Raw genomic sequence first — 16,627 nt, 5'->3', positions numbered from 1 at the left:
AAGCTTATGCTCTAATAAATTTGTTAGTCTCTAAGGTGCCACAAGTACTCCTTTTCTTTTTAAAGAGGAATGAGAGACATTCTTTCTTATGTTCCATCTTACAGAGGTGATGGGCCAGAACATTAGCAGAGTCTTACTTGGGTTGGGTGGGAAAAGGGTGCAGCTTTTGCAGTGAATAATCTCCTTCACTGCTGGCATATCTGGAGGAATAGGTGGAGGAACTATCCCCAAGCCGGGCATCATGGGGTTGATAGGTGGGATTCCCGTCATCATTCCAAGTGCAGGATCAAAGTCTGAAATGGGGGAGAATAAGGAAGTGTGTTACTATTTATTATTTCTACTGCAATTGTGCCTAGGCACCACAATCAGGGCCTTATTCTGTTAGGCAGCACACAAACAAATGAGCGAAGGCAGACCCTGGGGCAGAGCACTCATGCTCTAGGGTTGAGACCATACATGACAGGTGAGTAAACAGACAAACACAGGGAAGAGGGGAAGGACAAGAGAGAAGAATATGTGAATAGATGTGGTACAGCACACAAGCAATTTGGGGCATTAGTTTAACTAAAGAGGAGGAGACTCACAACTAGAGCTATGGGAAATGTTATTAAAGCCGTTTTCTATCAGAAAATTGAAAATGTTTTGCTTTCTCATGCACACCTAGGAAAATGTTTCTATCCTACACACCCCAAACACACATTCTGCAGGTGCAACATGAACCACTACCTTCCCCCAGATGCAAGAACAGAAGTTGTGCAGGGAAGCTATTACAATTTCCAACTCAGAAACATGTGATTGTTACAGCCCAGTGCTTCATTGTTTGCTAACAGGAATACAGAACAAAGGAAATTGATATGGATACTTAATACGATGGACCCATATACTGCACCAAAGATAAATTCACTAGTGATTCTCCTCCACCCCCAATCTGTGCAGTGATAACAGAGGGTGCTCTTGGCGGCACCGCATTAGACTGCACTCATGTCTTAGCCTGCCTCAAATCTTTTTCATCCCAGATGAAAATGAGCTAGAGCCTACTTGCCAATTAAGCAGTCTCTGCTGGAGAGAGGCAGGGCTACAGGTGCATTGACACAGCTATATGGAGGGAGCCCAGGATGGAACAGCAAGAGAACTGAGGGCCAGGACGGAGATTCACTGACAGAATGATGTGGACATTTTACATGAAGAATATCATTTTAAAATAAAGATTGCAAAGAAAACTGAAAATGTGACCAAAGTGTAACCAGTGCACTGTGCTCTTCCTGAGTCTGCTGCCAGCCTGGAACTGCAGTTCCGAGAGGGAGAACTGCACCATTCAACTTAACAGGACTTTAAATCGGAAACCTCAACATGATAACTTAAATATCTTTTTTGTTAATTACTGCACTGCTGATGATTTTGGAAGAGAAATCTCCAGCCACACTTCTTGTCTCTCAACTTCAAACTGTGTCCATGTCTCCTCAGGTATCAAAGCCCCAACTCTCTCCCATGATAAGTATTGCATTCTCAATACAAAACTCCTTGGTGTGTGGGGACAGCATAAAACAAACCGGATGCAATATCAAAATAAACAACATGGGGGCCCGAGTGCATTATTCATGGTCACATTTAATTCATTACAACCTCACTTTTTTTTTTTTAACAGTAACCACTAGAAGACTGCAAAGTCCTGGAATTAGGCTGTAAAATTTGGGTCCAGCTTGTTGTGGGGCCCATGAGGTCTTGGATGTAGATGGATAAAACAAATTTAGCAAGTTAGAGGATATCTATGTGTTCAGTTTGTTCCCTTCATTTCAACCTGCCTAAATTTTAGCTAATTCTGCTCTTCTGAATGGTGCACGGCATGTGTTCTCCTCTGGCCACAAGGTGGCAGCATTTCATGTGCTGCTCCAAGGTTAGAGAACCAGTTTTCTTTGCAGAAGATTGTTTGGCAGCCCACAAAAGCCAGTCCCTCCACTGGAATGGTGGCCTGGATGCTGGCCACCTGTAGCTGTTCCTGGCACAGCTGACAGCTGGCTCTGGTAGATGAGTTTTACTTTCTTCTGCTTTATCCTGCCATGTTTCTCCCAGGGCTGCATTTCTGCAGCATCTCTATACATGGCTCAGTTTTGCCTTGCCTAATTTGGCTTTGCTTAAATTCAATACACATTTTTCCATTTATTTTACACCATGCCCAAGCTTTTACTGTGACATGTGTTTGTACTGACAATGCATACCGGCAGTGCAGACGTTGTGGCAGCAGAGATGGGCTGCTAGGGTTTTGGTACCGAGAAGGGCAATTTGGGTTTCAGCACCCAGGAGGTGGCTGAAGCTCTAACCCTGCGTGGGTAATCTTTCTCTTCTCTCCCAGCCTCTTATTGGTAGGGGCAGAGGTGACCTGACGCTTTTAAAGATTTCAACTCCCAGATCCAGTTCACAAACCTTTAAGAGGAACCAGACACCCTACTTCTCCCCCACACTGCATGGCATCCAACCGTAACAAGTAACACATTTGCTGGATGTTTCTGATAAAATGACTGGTAATGAAATAGTTAATATCGACATTTAGGAAAAGGAAGTTATTTACCCTCCGTAACTGGAGTTCTTTCAGGTATGTGGTCCCTGTCGCATTCCACTGTGGATACAAATGCACTCAATGCGCTTGAGACCAGAGAATACTTGCAAGTAGTGTCCATAGGTTCATGCCTGTGTACTCGCACTCCTCATACTCTGCACCAAGGGCATTAGGGACGGGGTGGTGCAGAGCAACCACCTCTCCAGTTCCTTCTGTACCGCGAACAGACACAATCTGAAGCAGAGAGGAAGTTGAGTGGGTAGTGGAATACAGAAAGGGACCCTGAAGAACTCCAGTTACAAAGGGTAAATAACTTCCCTTTCTTCTTCCAGCGTTGGTCCGTCTGTGTACTGTACTCTGGATGACTGACAGGCATTATGCAGAGAGGAGGAGAGTGCAAGGATGTAAGAGGTATGGCTGCTTGTAGAACCACTGTTCCAAAAGATGCGTCAGTGGAATAGGCTTGGACCAAGGCATAATGTCTCATGAATGAGTGGATGGAGCTCCCATAGCACCCCTGCAAATGTCAATCAAGCAGGAGTATCTCTTGAAGTGATGCTACTGAAGCTGCTTGTGCTCTCATAGAGTGAGCCCATATGTCATGAGGCGCAGGAGGATATGCCACCTCATAAAGTAAGATACAACTAGAGATCCCCTTACAGATTCCCTGGGTAGAAACAGCTTGTCCTCTGACTCGTTCAACTGTGACAACAGCCAGCCTAGGTGACTTTCTGATCTGTTTTGTCCTCTGCAACTAAAATGCCAACATTTGTCTTACATCAAGGGAATGATGTAACTGCATTCTGTACCTGCAAGAACTTGGGTCTGCAAGGTCTGTAGGGCTCCCACTATCTGTGTCAGAGATATTGGCCTTTGTAGGATCCATGTCTGCCGTATCAGCTCTAGTTCCCTTATTATTGGTGGGTTTTTTGGACTGCTCAAACTGTCAGTCAGGAATGTAGGTAGTCATGCCTTATGCTTGGAGCTGGCCCCTGTCCCGTCTCCACCCCCTCCCACTTCCCGCCCTGACTGCCCCCCTCAGAACTCCCAACCCATCCAACCCCCACTGCTCCCTGTTCTCTGACAAATTGACAAATGCTTTGAGCAGCCACTGAACTTCAGAGTTGGTCTTCTGCTTCTTCCAATCAATCAGGTGGTGTGGCCAATCAGGTAGCCTACTACAGGCCAGCTATGCTCATTAGATTGCCCAGAGGCTGACTCTGGAGCAGGCCCTGCTTCCTCACTCTGTGTTAATGTGGCTTGCTATTCTCTACACAATGCCTGTGAGGAGAAGATGTAGCTTTTCGCCAGGAGCAGACTCAGGCCACTGGATATCTGAACCGGTACACAAAGTGAGAGAGGCACGGATTCTGACTGGTGCTGAATCCAGATGTGCAATGGAAATCACAGATGCTTTGTGCATTCTTATAATGGGTATGCACAGTTCCACACATGAGGGGGAATGAAATGGTATTTGAGGTTGTTGTGTGAGAGAGATTTTGGAAAACATATTGGTATTGTGCATCATGAGTAAGGCTAAGATTTTGTCATGGATATTATTAATAAAAGTCACAGACAGGTCAGAGGCAAAACAGAAAAATTCATGGAAGCTGTGACCTGTCCCTAACTTTTACTAAAAATATCCCTGACAAAATGCGGATCTGCAGATCCCCACACTACTTCAAGCAGAACAGCTGCAGGGACTAGGAGCTGCCTGTAGCACAGAGATGGGCAAACTACAGCCCGCGGGCCACATCCAGCCTGCAGAACCATCCTGCCTGGCCCCTGAGCTCCCAGTTAGGGAGGCTAGCCCCCAGCCCCTCCCCCGCAGCCTCAGCTCTCCGCGCGGCCAGCACTCTGGCCTGCTGCTCCTGCTGGGCAGCGCAGCAGTGGGGTTGGCTCCAGAGGGGCTGCGAGCTCCTGCTGCTCTGAGTGGCATGGATAAGGGGCAGGGGGCCAAGGGGGGCAGTCAGGGGACAGGGAGCAGGGGGTGGCTGGATAGGGTGGAGGTTCTGGGGGGGGCAGTCAAGGGACAGGGAGCAGGGGGCGGGGTTCCGGGGGGGGCGGTTGGGGTGGGGTGTGAATAGGGGTCAGGGCAGTCAGGGGAATGGGAGTGGGGGGGCAGAATAGGGAGTGGAGTCCCAGGGGGCAGTTAGGGGCAGGGAGGGGGTAGTCAGAGAACAGGGAGCAGCGGGGGTTGGATGGGTTGGGAGTTCTGAGGGGGGCAGTCAGGGCGGGAAGTGGGAGGGGGCGGAGACGGGGCAGGGTCCAGGCTGTTTGGGGAGGCACAGCCTTCCCTACCCGGCCCTCCATATAGTTTCGCAACCCTGATGTGGCCCTCAGGCCAAAAAGTTTGCCTACCCCTGCTGTAGCAGCTGGGGGACTGTGGGATACCCCTGTGGGGTACCCCTGCCGCCTGCAGCTCCCAGCATTCCCTGCTGCCCACGGGGGCTGGGAGCTTGATGTTCCCCGCCACTTTCATGAAGTGTACGAAGGCGTGTTCTGCATTTTATTCAGCCTAGCAATGTGCTGCCATTCAGTTTATGAATTCCTGAGATGACAATTTGTAAGTTTTTATTGAGTGTGTGATGACATTCATTAGAGTTGTGCCACTTTTTTCATTATGTATAATAAAACTTGTTATTGTAGCATTGTGTGCAAATCAAATGTTGTATTTTACGCAGGTATTTCCATGCTGTACCAACCAGTAATACAGACCAGCTGCCATCATGGCGTGGAGTGCAACGGTATAACTGAACTTGGTCCAAATCCAGTCAAAGTCAAAGTCCAAAGTCCATGCTCTCCTTGGTTTTTCTCATATGTTTTGCATGTGTGGGCCACAACTGGACGGCAGTGGATGCATGTACAAGGTACATTTGTCCATTCCATGTGCTAGTATTTATCTGTCAGAGCAGAACTCAGGCTCTGACCCACCCCCCTAGCAGGCTTCCTGCCTGAGTCAGACTAATTTCTGTCATGAATGGAAGAGGGGCTTAGCCTTGAACCGGAGTTCATGTGTGCTGTGTAGATATACCCTAAGACTCCTCCATTAACCCCTGCCCTACTCTATCATTTAACCCCATACTATTTTCTCTACTCTGCCTTGTGTCTAATTGATTCCAAGACTGTTCATTGTCCAATTAACTCGTCAGCAAACCATTATTGGCCCAGTTCCAGAGCATCAATATGAAGCAAGCAAAGCGTACAGCTTTGTTTTGGCATGAAAGATGGTTGCTGCAGCCTTGGGCTCGCCACACACAACTCAGCCGATGCCTCTCACTCCTGACCTGCTCATGCCTGCTATTCTCTTCTGAGCCTTTATATTGGGCCCTGTGTGGTAAGTCTTCCAGAGCATGGGGAGGGGAGTTGAAATGTTATTGAACACCCATTAAACTAAACTTACATTCATATTTTAAATCAGCACAGTTTAGACCAGAGGTCAGCAGCTCCCATTGGCTGGAAACAGCGAACCGCAGCCGCTGGGAGCTGCGGGGGCGGGGAAGGGAACATGTCTGAGGATGATCAATGTAAACAAAATGTCTCACGGCCCGCCAGCAGATTATCCTGATGGGCTGCATGCTGAAGGTTGCCAACCCCTGGTTTAGACTCTGGCCTCTAGATAAGTCACCTTGCACAATCTCTTCATTTAGGCATTCAACACCTTTGTGGGTTTTTGAGGTAGAAATAAATATCAATTTAGGTAAACTCCTCTAAATATGTCCTCAGTGCTGACAGCAGTTAGCAAATTAATGACAGATATAGTATCAATTAAGTTACATACCAGGCAGCAGCGGTTGCCCTGACATTCCCATCGGTGCCATCCCTAGATTGTTCATCGCGGTGGCCCATGCAGTGAGGTCCGACATAGGCAAGCCCATTGGGGTGGAGTCCGCATTCAGATTTCTAACACCATCTGCTAAAAGGAGAGATTGATTAATTTTAGTGTTTGGGAACATAGTGCTCCATCTGTTCCTCTACAGAGCAAGCATTACCCAACAAGGTTCTGTAGTATTTAAACCAGGGGCTCTCAACCTTTCCAGACTACTGTACCCATTTCAGGAGTCTGATTTGTCTTACATATCCCCAAGTTTCACCTCCCTTAAAAACCGCTTGGTTAGAAAATCAGACACAAAAATACAAAAGTGTCACAGCAAACTGTTACTGAAAAATTGCTGACTTTCTCATTTTTACCAATATAATTATTAAAATAAATCAATTGGAATATAAATATTTGTACTTACATTTCAGTGAATAGTATATAAAGTGGTATAAACAAGTCATTGTTTGTATAAAATTTTAATTTGCACTGACTTTGCCAGGGCTTTTTACGTGCATGTTGTAAAACTAGGCATCTAGATGAATTGATGTACCCCCTGGAAGACCTCTGCGTATCCGCAGGGCTACGTGTACCCCTAGTTCAGAACCACTGATCTGCACCAACAGTGACGTTGATCCCAACCCCAGCACTCTGCCACTTGAGAAAAGAGCTGCTGCCATCATACGCCGTAGAAGACTTTCCAAAGAAAAATAAGGTTGGTGTCATCTCCATGTGTTTCAGGTGTAGCTCCTCCATTGTTCTTGAGAGGAACTCACAGTGCCCTTGTAGATGTGCTGTTTTGTGGGGGAAGCAGCCTTTTTATCTTCTGACAGAAGCACAGAAACCGGGGCACAGATCCTCAGGGGTTGTAAAGTCACATAGCTCAACTGAGGTCAAGGCCAATATACACCAGCTGAGGCTCTGGCCCCTTCTCATTTGGAAACATTTATTTCATATTAGCAGAAAAAATTAACCACTTTCAGTGTATTTCCCTTCACAGTGGAAGTTATGTATAATTTTAACAATGAGGGTAATTAACCACTGGAACAATTTACCAAGGGTTATGGTAGACTCTACATCACTGACCGTTTTTAAATCAGGATTGGGTGTTTTTCTAAAAGATCTGCTCTAAGGATTATTTTGGGAAAGTTCTATGGTTTGTGTTATAGAGGAGGCCAGACTACATGATCACAATGGTCCCTTCCAGCCTTGGAACCTATGAATCTGTGAACTTGCTCAAATGTTTTGAAGACAAAAGGAAGGGCAATAACTGGGGAGAAGAGAGGGCATTGAGGATAGGTTTCTCCAGTCAAAGGGATTCAAGAGCAAAAGGAATAGGAATCAGATAAGAGAGATCAGTTAAAGGAGAAAGAGGGAGGACCGAAGATAGGGCCAGATGGGGCTGAGGGGTTAGAGGGACATAGTAACAGACCTCAGCGAAGAGACTAAAGAGAAGGAGAGCGCAGAACTACACAGAAGAGGGCAGTTTATTCCTCTACCCCACATCTTGTACAGCATAATGCTGAAAAAGTCTTACTCTTAATTGCACAGTGATCCTCTTTATGACCATGCACAATCCATGCTGAGGGCAGTCATTTCCCATTGTTCATAAAGATTCCATGTGCCAGCAAGTAAATCAGCATCATTAGACACAGAGCCCACATAACTAAGCTAGGGAAGCTTTCTAGGCCAAAGTCATTAAATTATAGCACCTATATAAATAGAAAAAGGATTAATGTGGTGACAAAGCATCACATTTCATGTCAAAGGCATACACGTATGGAGCCTGCTATATGCAATGTTCTGTTATTCATGTTTACAATATTCCATCCACTAACTTTACAAGTACAGGGCCTTCTCCTAATGTACGAGGTCTTCAGCATACGTCTGAACTTTATGCTCTTCTGAAAAAGTGATGGAGAAGATAGGAGATTAGTACAGCACTGGGACTCTTCTGAATTTGAATTGCCCCAAGGGTGTGGGACACTTCCCAAGATCATCGCTGTTGCAGGGGCCTTGGGAACTGGTGCACCTCGGACCCTCCTATTCTCTACCTGTGGCACGTAACAGTCTAGACTCCTGTGGGCTGTGATACTTTGGACTCGTTTCAGTTGTTGGGTTCAGTGTATGAGTGGCTGGGTGGTGCTCGTGGCCTGTTATATACAGGAGGTCAGACTACATGATCTGGTAGGGTCCCTTCTGGCCTTAAACTCTATGACTCAAGCCATTCAAATGATTTCTTAAAGCTGTTAGAAAAAGCTTTCATCCAGAAATAACACAGCTTCCAAACTTGGTATTTGGGTAACAAAGAAGGGACATGGGAGGCTGACAGTACTACTGGGCAAATTAAGGTCATTCTAGTGACCTAAATTGTGACTGCTTTGAAATATTTTGGGTTTGTTTTGTATACTGGAACCTTTAATTTTCTGTTTTTTAATATTAGGTCACTGCTGACAAAACTCTGACAGACATGTAATTGGTATCTAATAATCTAACAATACTGAAATGTTATAATTTTATGAACACTGTGTGTGACCTAGCCACTGAAGTGAAGTTATTATATATAGGGTTATAAGACCTCCTTATACGAATGTGTTGTTCAAGCTTAATAGGGAGCGATGAGTAAAACAAGCAGGAAAGGAGCACAATAGATCAAGACAAGCAACCTCCCAACGCTCACTTGGTGGAGGGCAATTACAAGACAGTGGGGGAACCTATTAGCTTCAGGCATCTGATATCCTGGCTCCAGGTTGAATTGACACAGTTATTCTGCTACTGCTAGGAATAAAGAATCAAAAGAACCTTTAAAAAGCCCTTCTCAGGAGAGGAAGGGGAGGGGAGTGTCAGTTGTTGGGTGGACAGGGTGAACACAGACAGAGGTCCAGGAGAGATGTTTAAAGCAGTTGGCATTCATATAAACCGGTTTATTGTTTTTTAGATCTATTTTTCCTTAAATGCTTTTGTTCTAAATAAATAATACTTTGCTTTATGAAGACTGTTTGATTACTGGATATCACTGTCACGGCTGCTGGGGGAAAGGAACCGAAGGTACTGAACCCAAAGCAAGCCTGCTGAGGTAATCACAGTTGATCTCAGAGGGCAGAAGAGTGGCAGAATCACGATTCCACCCCAAGAGAGGTGACAGCTAAAGGCCTGAGAGGGAATACACACAAAGAGACCAAGAGGGCTCAGCGATGCAGTTACCCTGGGAACTGTGACATAAATGACGTTTTCTTATGGGGGGGTATTTTTTATGTGACATGTTCTTTCAACTTGAACTCCAGGTTAACAAAGTTTTGCCAGGAAATTTCTTTAACCTTTAAAAAAAAAAGTTATGTATTATGCAGTTTTGTAGCTGGTAAATTACATTATCAGATGTTGTGAACTGGATGCTATCACCCTGGAGCTCTTTACACTCTGCTGTGAACTTGATTCCATTGGTGTAGTGATGCCACAGAGAGGATTGTGTTCGTGCATTTCTTTTATTTGTCTTATTTTTTTGTTTCTACTGTTTTGTAAACAGATTATATATAAGAACTTGGTAAATATAATTATATGGCTATCCTGCCATTACTTGAGAGGAAAATCTCATTATGTTATCCTAAATGCAACAGTAACCACTGATTCAAAGTCTTTCCATGCTATAGTTATTATTTTCCATTATGAACATACTATTAACAGTGGACACTGAATCACTTAAAAACACTACCAATGGTAAGAATGCAATGACTGCACAATAACTTCAAAATACAGGTTCCCTAAACATTTGACTGATGCCTACATGATTCTCCTTAAACTTAACAATTAAACAATATTTTATTTTATTTCATAGACATGTCAGTAGTATGATTCTGACATACTACAAAATTTCAGATCTTTCCTCTCCTACAGGAATAGGCCTGTGTAGTAAAACTTATTCTTTAATGTGCTTAGTTGAATACACTAGCAATGTGCATTGTTTTTCACTGAAATTTTCTAAACTCCTTGTACATATATGTTTCAAATGTCACATTGACTACCCTGTTATTATAGTTCTTCTCTCATTGATACAATTACCAATAGATTTCCTATTTTATTTTCCAGATATAACGTTATTTCACATAAAAGAAACAGAAGACAAACTTTTATTATTTATTTTATAGTTGTCAAACAACACTCTTATCTACTTATCCGTTTATTGGCACAAGAAAATTCACACAGAAGTGGATTCATTTACCTTCATTTATATACAAGGAATGCCTTTACATTCCTATCTACCTAACAGCAGCAGCGGCTATTTCTTAGGATCTGTGGAATGAGGAGTCAACCCTCAACTGGAGCCTGAGCAAACCACATGCAGTGATAGTCATTCCTGCACTAGGCTCCAGCCAATCCACAAACCAGGAGCTAATCTGGGGATACTCAGAACAGGTATATAAACCTCACAGACGAAACAGCAGCTCAGTCGCTCAGCATCACTTCATGGCTTGCAACTCTTCTCTGCCTGACAGTGGTGACAGATTCCACAGGCCTCAGGCTGCTCCAGTCCTGCTCTTGCTCCAGTGTTGTCCCCAGTCCTGCTCGAGCCCTGATCTGGCTCAAGCCTAGCTCCCAGCCATACTCTTTTCTTCTTCCAACCTTGCTCCTGACTACCAATTCCGGCTCTGACCCCAAGGCCCGACTGCCACTGCTCTGACCACTAGACCTGAGCATTCTTACCTCAGTTTCTGACAGGTTTCAACTAATTGTCAATATGAAATCAAAGGAAAATTTTGCATAAGAATTTAGTTTTCCCAATTATGTTTTTTTCCATTTTTCATGGCTTTTCACTTCTCATAGAAAATAATAAAGTTTCATTATTAACCTGTCATCAGTAAAAATTGGTATACAAATTAAATAAGTATTTTGCATTTATTTCTATTCATCATCTATTTTACTGTCATAGAAAACTAGAGAAATGTGCTTTCTAAAACTTTTTTCAACATTAGTTAAGTTTGATCTTGGACTTTTTTTCCCCTTCAAACTATACAAATCTAGGAAATAAAAAGATAAAGTTTACTTTCCCACTTTCATTTCTAAAAATAAACCATTACTGATATTCTGTATATTCCCTGTTAAGATCTAAAAATGACATTACCACAATTCAATTAATAACCTGCTATGGAGCCTGAACTCCATCCACTGCTACTTGCAAGAACATTGCATGATTTGGAAAACTAGAGTGAAAATCAATGCAAATTTAGCAAAGATAAGATAGATATGGGTGGAATGAAAAAGAGAATAATATGTGGAAAAAGAAATATTAAGAAACCTAACAGACATTAGCTAGTAAATTGACCTTGTAGTTTAAAGCTTTTTGAATGGGGGACCCTCTGTCTTCCTCATAACATGGGCTGTCTCTTTCCATTCTTCCTGACTGAATAGGAATATTGCCTTCCCTGTGGTTGCAAGCCTATAAGAAAAGGATCACTGCGTGTGGGATTCAGTGTGGGTACTCTGCAGATAGTGATACATGCAATCTGAGCAGCACATACAAGGCTTGCAGAACTGAGAAAAGACCCACTGTTTCCAACTCACAATTTTACTGTGAGTCTCATAATATTTGGTGTTTTGTTACAGCCCCTGGACCTGGAATCATGAGATTACATAAGAATCTCAGCTTTCTTTTCTTTTTTTTTTTTTTTTTTTTAAAGTTTCTAGCCCTCATTGTTGCAGAGAAAAACTTGAAAACGTGAATTCTGAAGGCTCAAAGACCAGAAAGCAAATGAAAGGCACTCATCATTTATTGTTTTTAATCTCTCATGATTTTAGCCAGTCTCATAACTTTGGGGGGCCTGAATCATGATTTTTGAGTCACAATTTCAAAACTATTAACACCATGCAGGGTGTTGGAGTCTGGCACATCCAGTTCTCCAGCTGAAGACACGCTCATATCTATATATAAATGGCAACTATCCTCAATATACAGAAGTGAAGGGAATACACAGGAAGCCACGTCCATGTATATTTTTTACACCACTCTGATCCATAACAGAAATGAACACCTACTGCTGGCTAATCCGGCCTTGAGCACATACCAAGCAATAATTCCAGTTATTTCTAGCTATCCTGTGACAAGCAACAGAAACAGATCTCCCAGTAACTCTGAATTACTGACACAGCAGGGACTAAAAGTACTTTGCTTTGCCATTTTAAGCAGAAGCCTCGGTTGTTTCCCTCAGCTACTCTTCCCCAGCTAAACACACAGTGTTTCTGTCTGGCTCACTTGCAGGAATGTTTGTTCTCTTTCTCTTCTTGCTTGATTCCCCTCCATTCTCAACTGCACTTTCAGAAACCAGAGGGGCAGTGGTGTTGGTAAACTGCAGAGGTCCGTTGTTAGTGGCAGGATCAAAGGGCAGCTGGTTTAATCCTGTAAAAGAGAAATAATTCATTAGGCGGATATTTTCAGATTTTCGTGAACTTCATACAGTATCACAGAAATTAGAGAAGAAAAGACACATCAGATACCATACACCGCATGCCCTGAGGGACTAGTGCAGGATTCTTTCCCTCACTCTGTTCTCCAGGGATTTGTCTGATAGCTGTCACTGCAAGCCAGGGTTGAATGAGCTCCCCCTCCCTGCCCTAGGGTGACCAGACAGCAAGTGTGAAAAATCAGGCGGTAATAGGAGGTTATATAAGAAAAAGACCCAAAAATCAGGACATCTGGTCACCTTACCCTGCCCTGTGGATGAACTGGGGGAAAAGATATAAGGAACTGACTGTATTTGCATAGACATGCTTACTTTGCTCAGTTCAGAGGCTCCCCTGATACTTACTGGCATGACCCCATTTTAATTAATTATTTCTTCCCACGACCCCAGACAGCATGGAGGATGCCATTTTGCTCTATAAAATGGTATCCTCTGCACAGCATGATCTCATATATATGGTGTGTGACTTCCTGCTGTGCAGAGGACACCATCATGTATAGCCAAATGATGTCCTCCACGAACCTTGACTCGCACACATGCACGGAGCAAAATGGCATACTCCGCACACTTGGGATCACTGCACCACCTCTGCTGATACTGTGACCCCACTTGAGATTGTGACCCATGGTCTGGGAAATGCTGGCCTAGGTGATCAGCAGAGATCTGCTTTGACAAAGTGATCAATTTAGGCTGTTTTGGGTTAAAATTCATGTTAGTCTTGAACTCTGTTTAAAGTGTTCTAGACGCCGTTTGACCCTCCCCATCCAGTGTTTAAGGACAGATCTGATCAGACCAGACTCAATTTAGACTCCTCGTTTCTGCTCAGTGATCACAAGAGCTGAAATCACAGATGAGCGATCTAGGGGCTGAACCTTACACTTGATGTGTGGACAGTGTTGCAGTGACAGTACAAAGCATACAGAACCAGCTGGGTTCCCCATTAGCCAGTGAAACCTCTAAGAACTGGGCTAAAGGATGGAATCTCAGAACACAGCATTGCATCAAGAGGCGGGGCATCAGCGAACAGCAAGCCGCGACTGCGAGAGCGGCCTGAGCAGCAGCAAATGGGGCAGTGACAGAGACAGCAGTGGTGAGACGGGGCAGCAGCAGAGCCACAGAACCATTTCGCAAGTGGTTCACAAAAGACAATGGATGCCAGATTCTCAGTACTGGACTCCATCAACCTGGAGGTATCCAAGGACATCAGTGCTGCTTCCTCTGGGCAGAGAACCACTTTGGTAAATAGCTCTCCAGAGAAGACAGTGCCAGGACCTCAATACTAGATTCTCTCAACCTAGAGACACTTGAAGCCATAAACACTTTGGCAAGTGGCTCAGAGTCAAGGGCTTTCACTCCCCCTTGTGTGCCTGTGGAACCTTCCATGAGCAGGGAGGCAAGGAAAGGAGGGTGGCCCCAATGGCTAGGACTCACCAGATGGCTCTGGAAGCTTGTCCAACAAGTTGGACTATGCAGAGGCCTCTCAACTGAAATTCCACTATATGAAGCAACACTAGTCTCTGAGTTTGAGAGCTTTGCAAGAGGTACTCAGTAATGTACTTCTCACACAGCTAAACAACAAGAGTGTAAGGGGCAATGTGATACAGCAGAGCAAAAACTACTAGGAACAGTATGAGACTGTTCACAATGGAGTTCATCATGGAGCACAGTGGAGTTTATCTTCCCTCACCGCTTTCTGCTATGCTGTATTCCAACTTCTTCATTTACAAGTGTTTATATGTGACTGGAATCTTGGCAAGGATTCCAAGATAAACCATGCTTGGTCTGGACAGGTGGCTGGCTACTATTTCAGCCCCTATTGCGTAGAACGAGTGTTTGATTTCAACACACACTTAAAAAGCCTATAAGGTTGAGCTCTGATATTCCTATTGTGAGGGTTAAATATCACCACATAAACGTCTGAAACCTCATTATAAATACCTGAGCTTTGACAGGTCATGAAGTTTACAAGCAATAATATGTTATATTATTAAATGCAAATGATTTGCAAACTCTGGGCTAAAGGAAGCAGGGCTATTTCCTTGTGCAGAAGAAGGATGATCTTTCGTTTAGTGCACAAAAACTACAGCTAACTAATAAAATAACTATGCAATAGCATTCAGAAGCTCCAGTCAGGATTGGGACCCCACTGTCCTAGATGCTGTAGAATACATAGGAAGACAGAGTTCCCACCTTGCATAGCAATTTGTCACTTATGAAATATGGTGACCGAATGCAAAACATACATTTTCCAATGTCTGTGTGAAAACGGCAAATGGAACTTGCAATGAGACAGAACATTTTACTTCAAAACAACTCAACCTCTCTGCCTCTTATGATGGGCTGGAATTCTTTTCAGAAGTCTGCTTTCCTCGTGGCACCTGCACTAAAAACTCCCAGCACTGCTCTAACATGGGGCAGCTCCAATTTAACATTGGTGGGAGCTTTTGTACAGAATATCCACCCATGTTTGTCCCAGGAATGACTGTTTCTTCCTAAAAGTGGGTGGGGAACGAGGCCCTGCACCTCTGTGGCTCTGCCCCTGCCCTTCCTATCCTGCCCAAGGCCAAGCTGGAGCCAAGGAGCCTGGGCCCCTCCCCCTGCCTAGAATGGGGGGGGGGGCTCCCCAAGAGCAGCCCCCAGCCTATGTCCTGGACCACCACCCAGGGCAGGTGGAGGGTCGGCAGCTCCCCACAGGTGCCCACATGACTCTTATCCTGGCTCCAGTTTGGCCTGGGGATGGGGTTTTGGGGACCAAAGCGCTGCAGCCAGGCCATGGTAACAGCCGTCCAGGCAGCTGTTGGGCGGGAGGTCTGGGGGACGGGGACATGGACCAGGGGCTGCTCTCAGGCCCCTCCACCCCAGGCATGTGGACAGTCCACAGCTCCCCACAGCTGCCCAGGTTCCCCAGGCCGGGCTCCAGCTTCCAACCTGGCCAGGGCCAGGCCTCAGGGGTAAGAGGAGGGGAAGGGCCAGTGGTGAAAAGTGGATTGGCCAGGCCCAGTCTGTCCACTTTCAAAAGTGGGAGGACCATGGCCCCTTGCCCCCCTTTCCCCCAGTATTGACACCCCTGGTTTGGATCACCATCTAGATAGTGTGCACCAGGCAGAGCAATTTTACAAAATGCGTACAGAATGGGGGACTCTATGCTGGGAAACAGTGGCTCTGAAAAAGACTTGGGAGATCAATGGATAATCAGCCGAACTTGAGTTCCCAGTGAGACATTCTGGCCAATCGGGCTAATGCAATCCTAGGATGCACAAACAGGAGTAGATAGAGTATATATCTCTGTATTTGGCGTTGGTGCGACCACTGTATCCAGTTCTAGTGTCCACAGAAAGTTGACAAATTGCAGAGGGTTCAGAGAAGAGCCACGAGAATGATTAAAGGATTGGAAAACAAGACTTCTAGTGATAGACTCAAGGAACTCAATCTATTTAGCTTAACAAAGAAAAAATTAAGAGGTGACAATCAGTTTATAAGTACCTACATGGACAACAAATATTTGAGAATTAGCTCTTCAGTACAGCAGACAAAGGCTGGAAATGTTACAACTAGACACATTCTACATGGAAATAAAAACACAAATTTTCAAGTGTGGGTAATTAACCGTTGAAATAGGATTAATTGGATTGGGTTGTGGTGGATTCTCCATCACTGTTGATTTTTAAATCTGGATTGGATGCTGTTTTAAAATATCTGATCTAATTCAAACAGAAACAATTCTGGAGAAGTTCTATAGGCTGTGTTATGCAGGAGGTCAGACTAGATCAGTGGTTTTCAAACTGTGGGTAGTGACCCAGTAGT

General features: G+C 44.5%; 1 protein-coding gene across 1 annotated transcript in view; it reads right to left on the bottom strand.

The window, feature by feature from the left end:
- ENOX2 (ecto-NOX disulfide-thiol exchanger 2) overlaps positions 1-16,627 on the bottom strand; it is a 132,471-nt gene that overhangs the window by 71,683 nt on the left and 44,161 nt on the right. The window contains 3 exon segments of the mRNA XM_043491868.1: positions 138-293; positions 6,336-6,470; positions 12,616-12,759. Coding sequence (XP_043347803.1) covers positions 138-293; positions 6,336-6,470; positions 12,616-12,759 — 435 coding nt within the window.

This window comes from Dermochelys coriacea, chromosome 9, assembly GCF_009764565.3.
Source record: "Dermochelys coriacea isolate rDerCor1 chromosome 9, rDerCor1.pri.v4, whole genome shotgun sequence".
NCBI lineage: Eukaryota > Metazoa > Chordata > Testudines > Dermochelyidae > Dermochelys > Dermochelys coriacea.
This window is presented reverse-complemented; position numbering and strand designations above follow the sequence as displayed.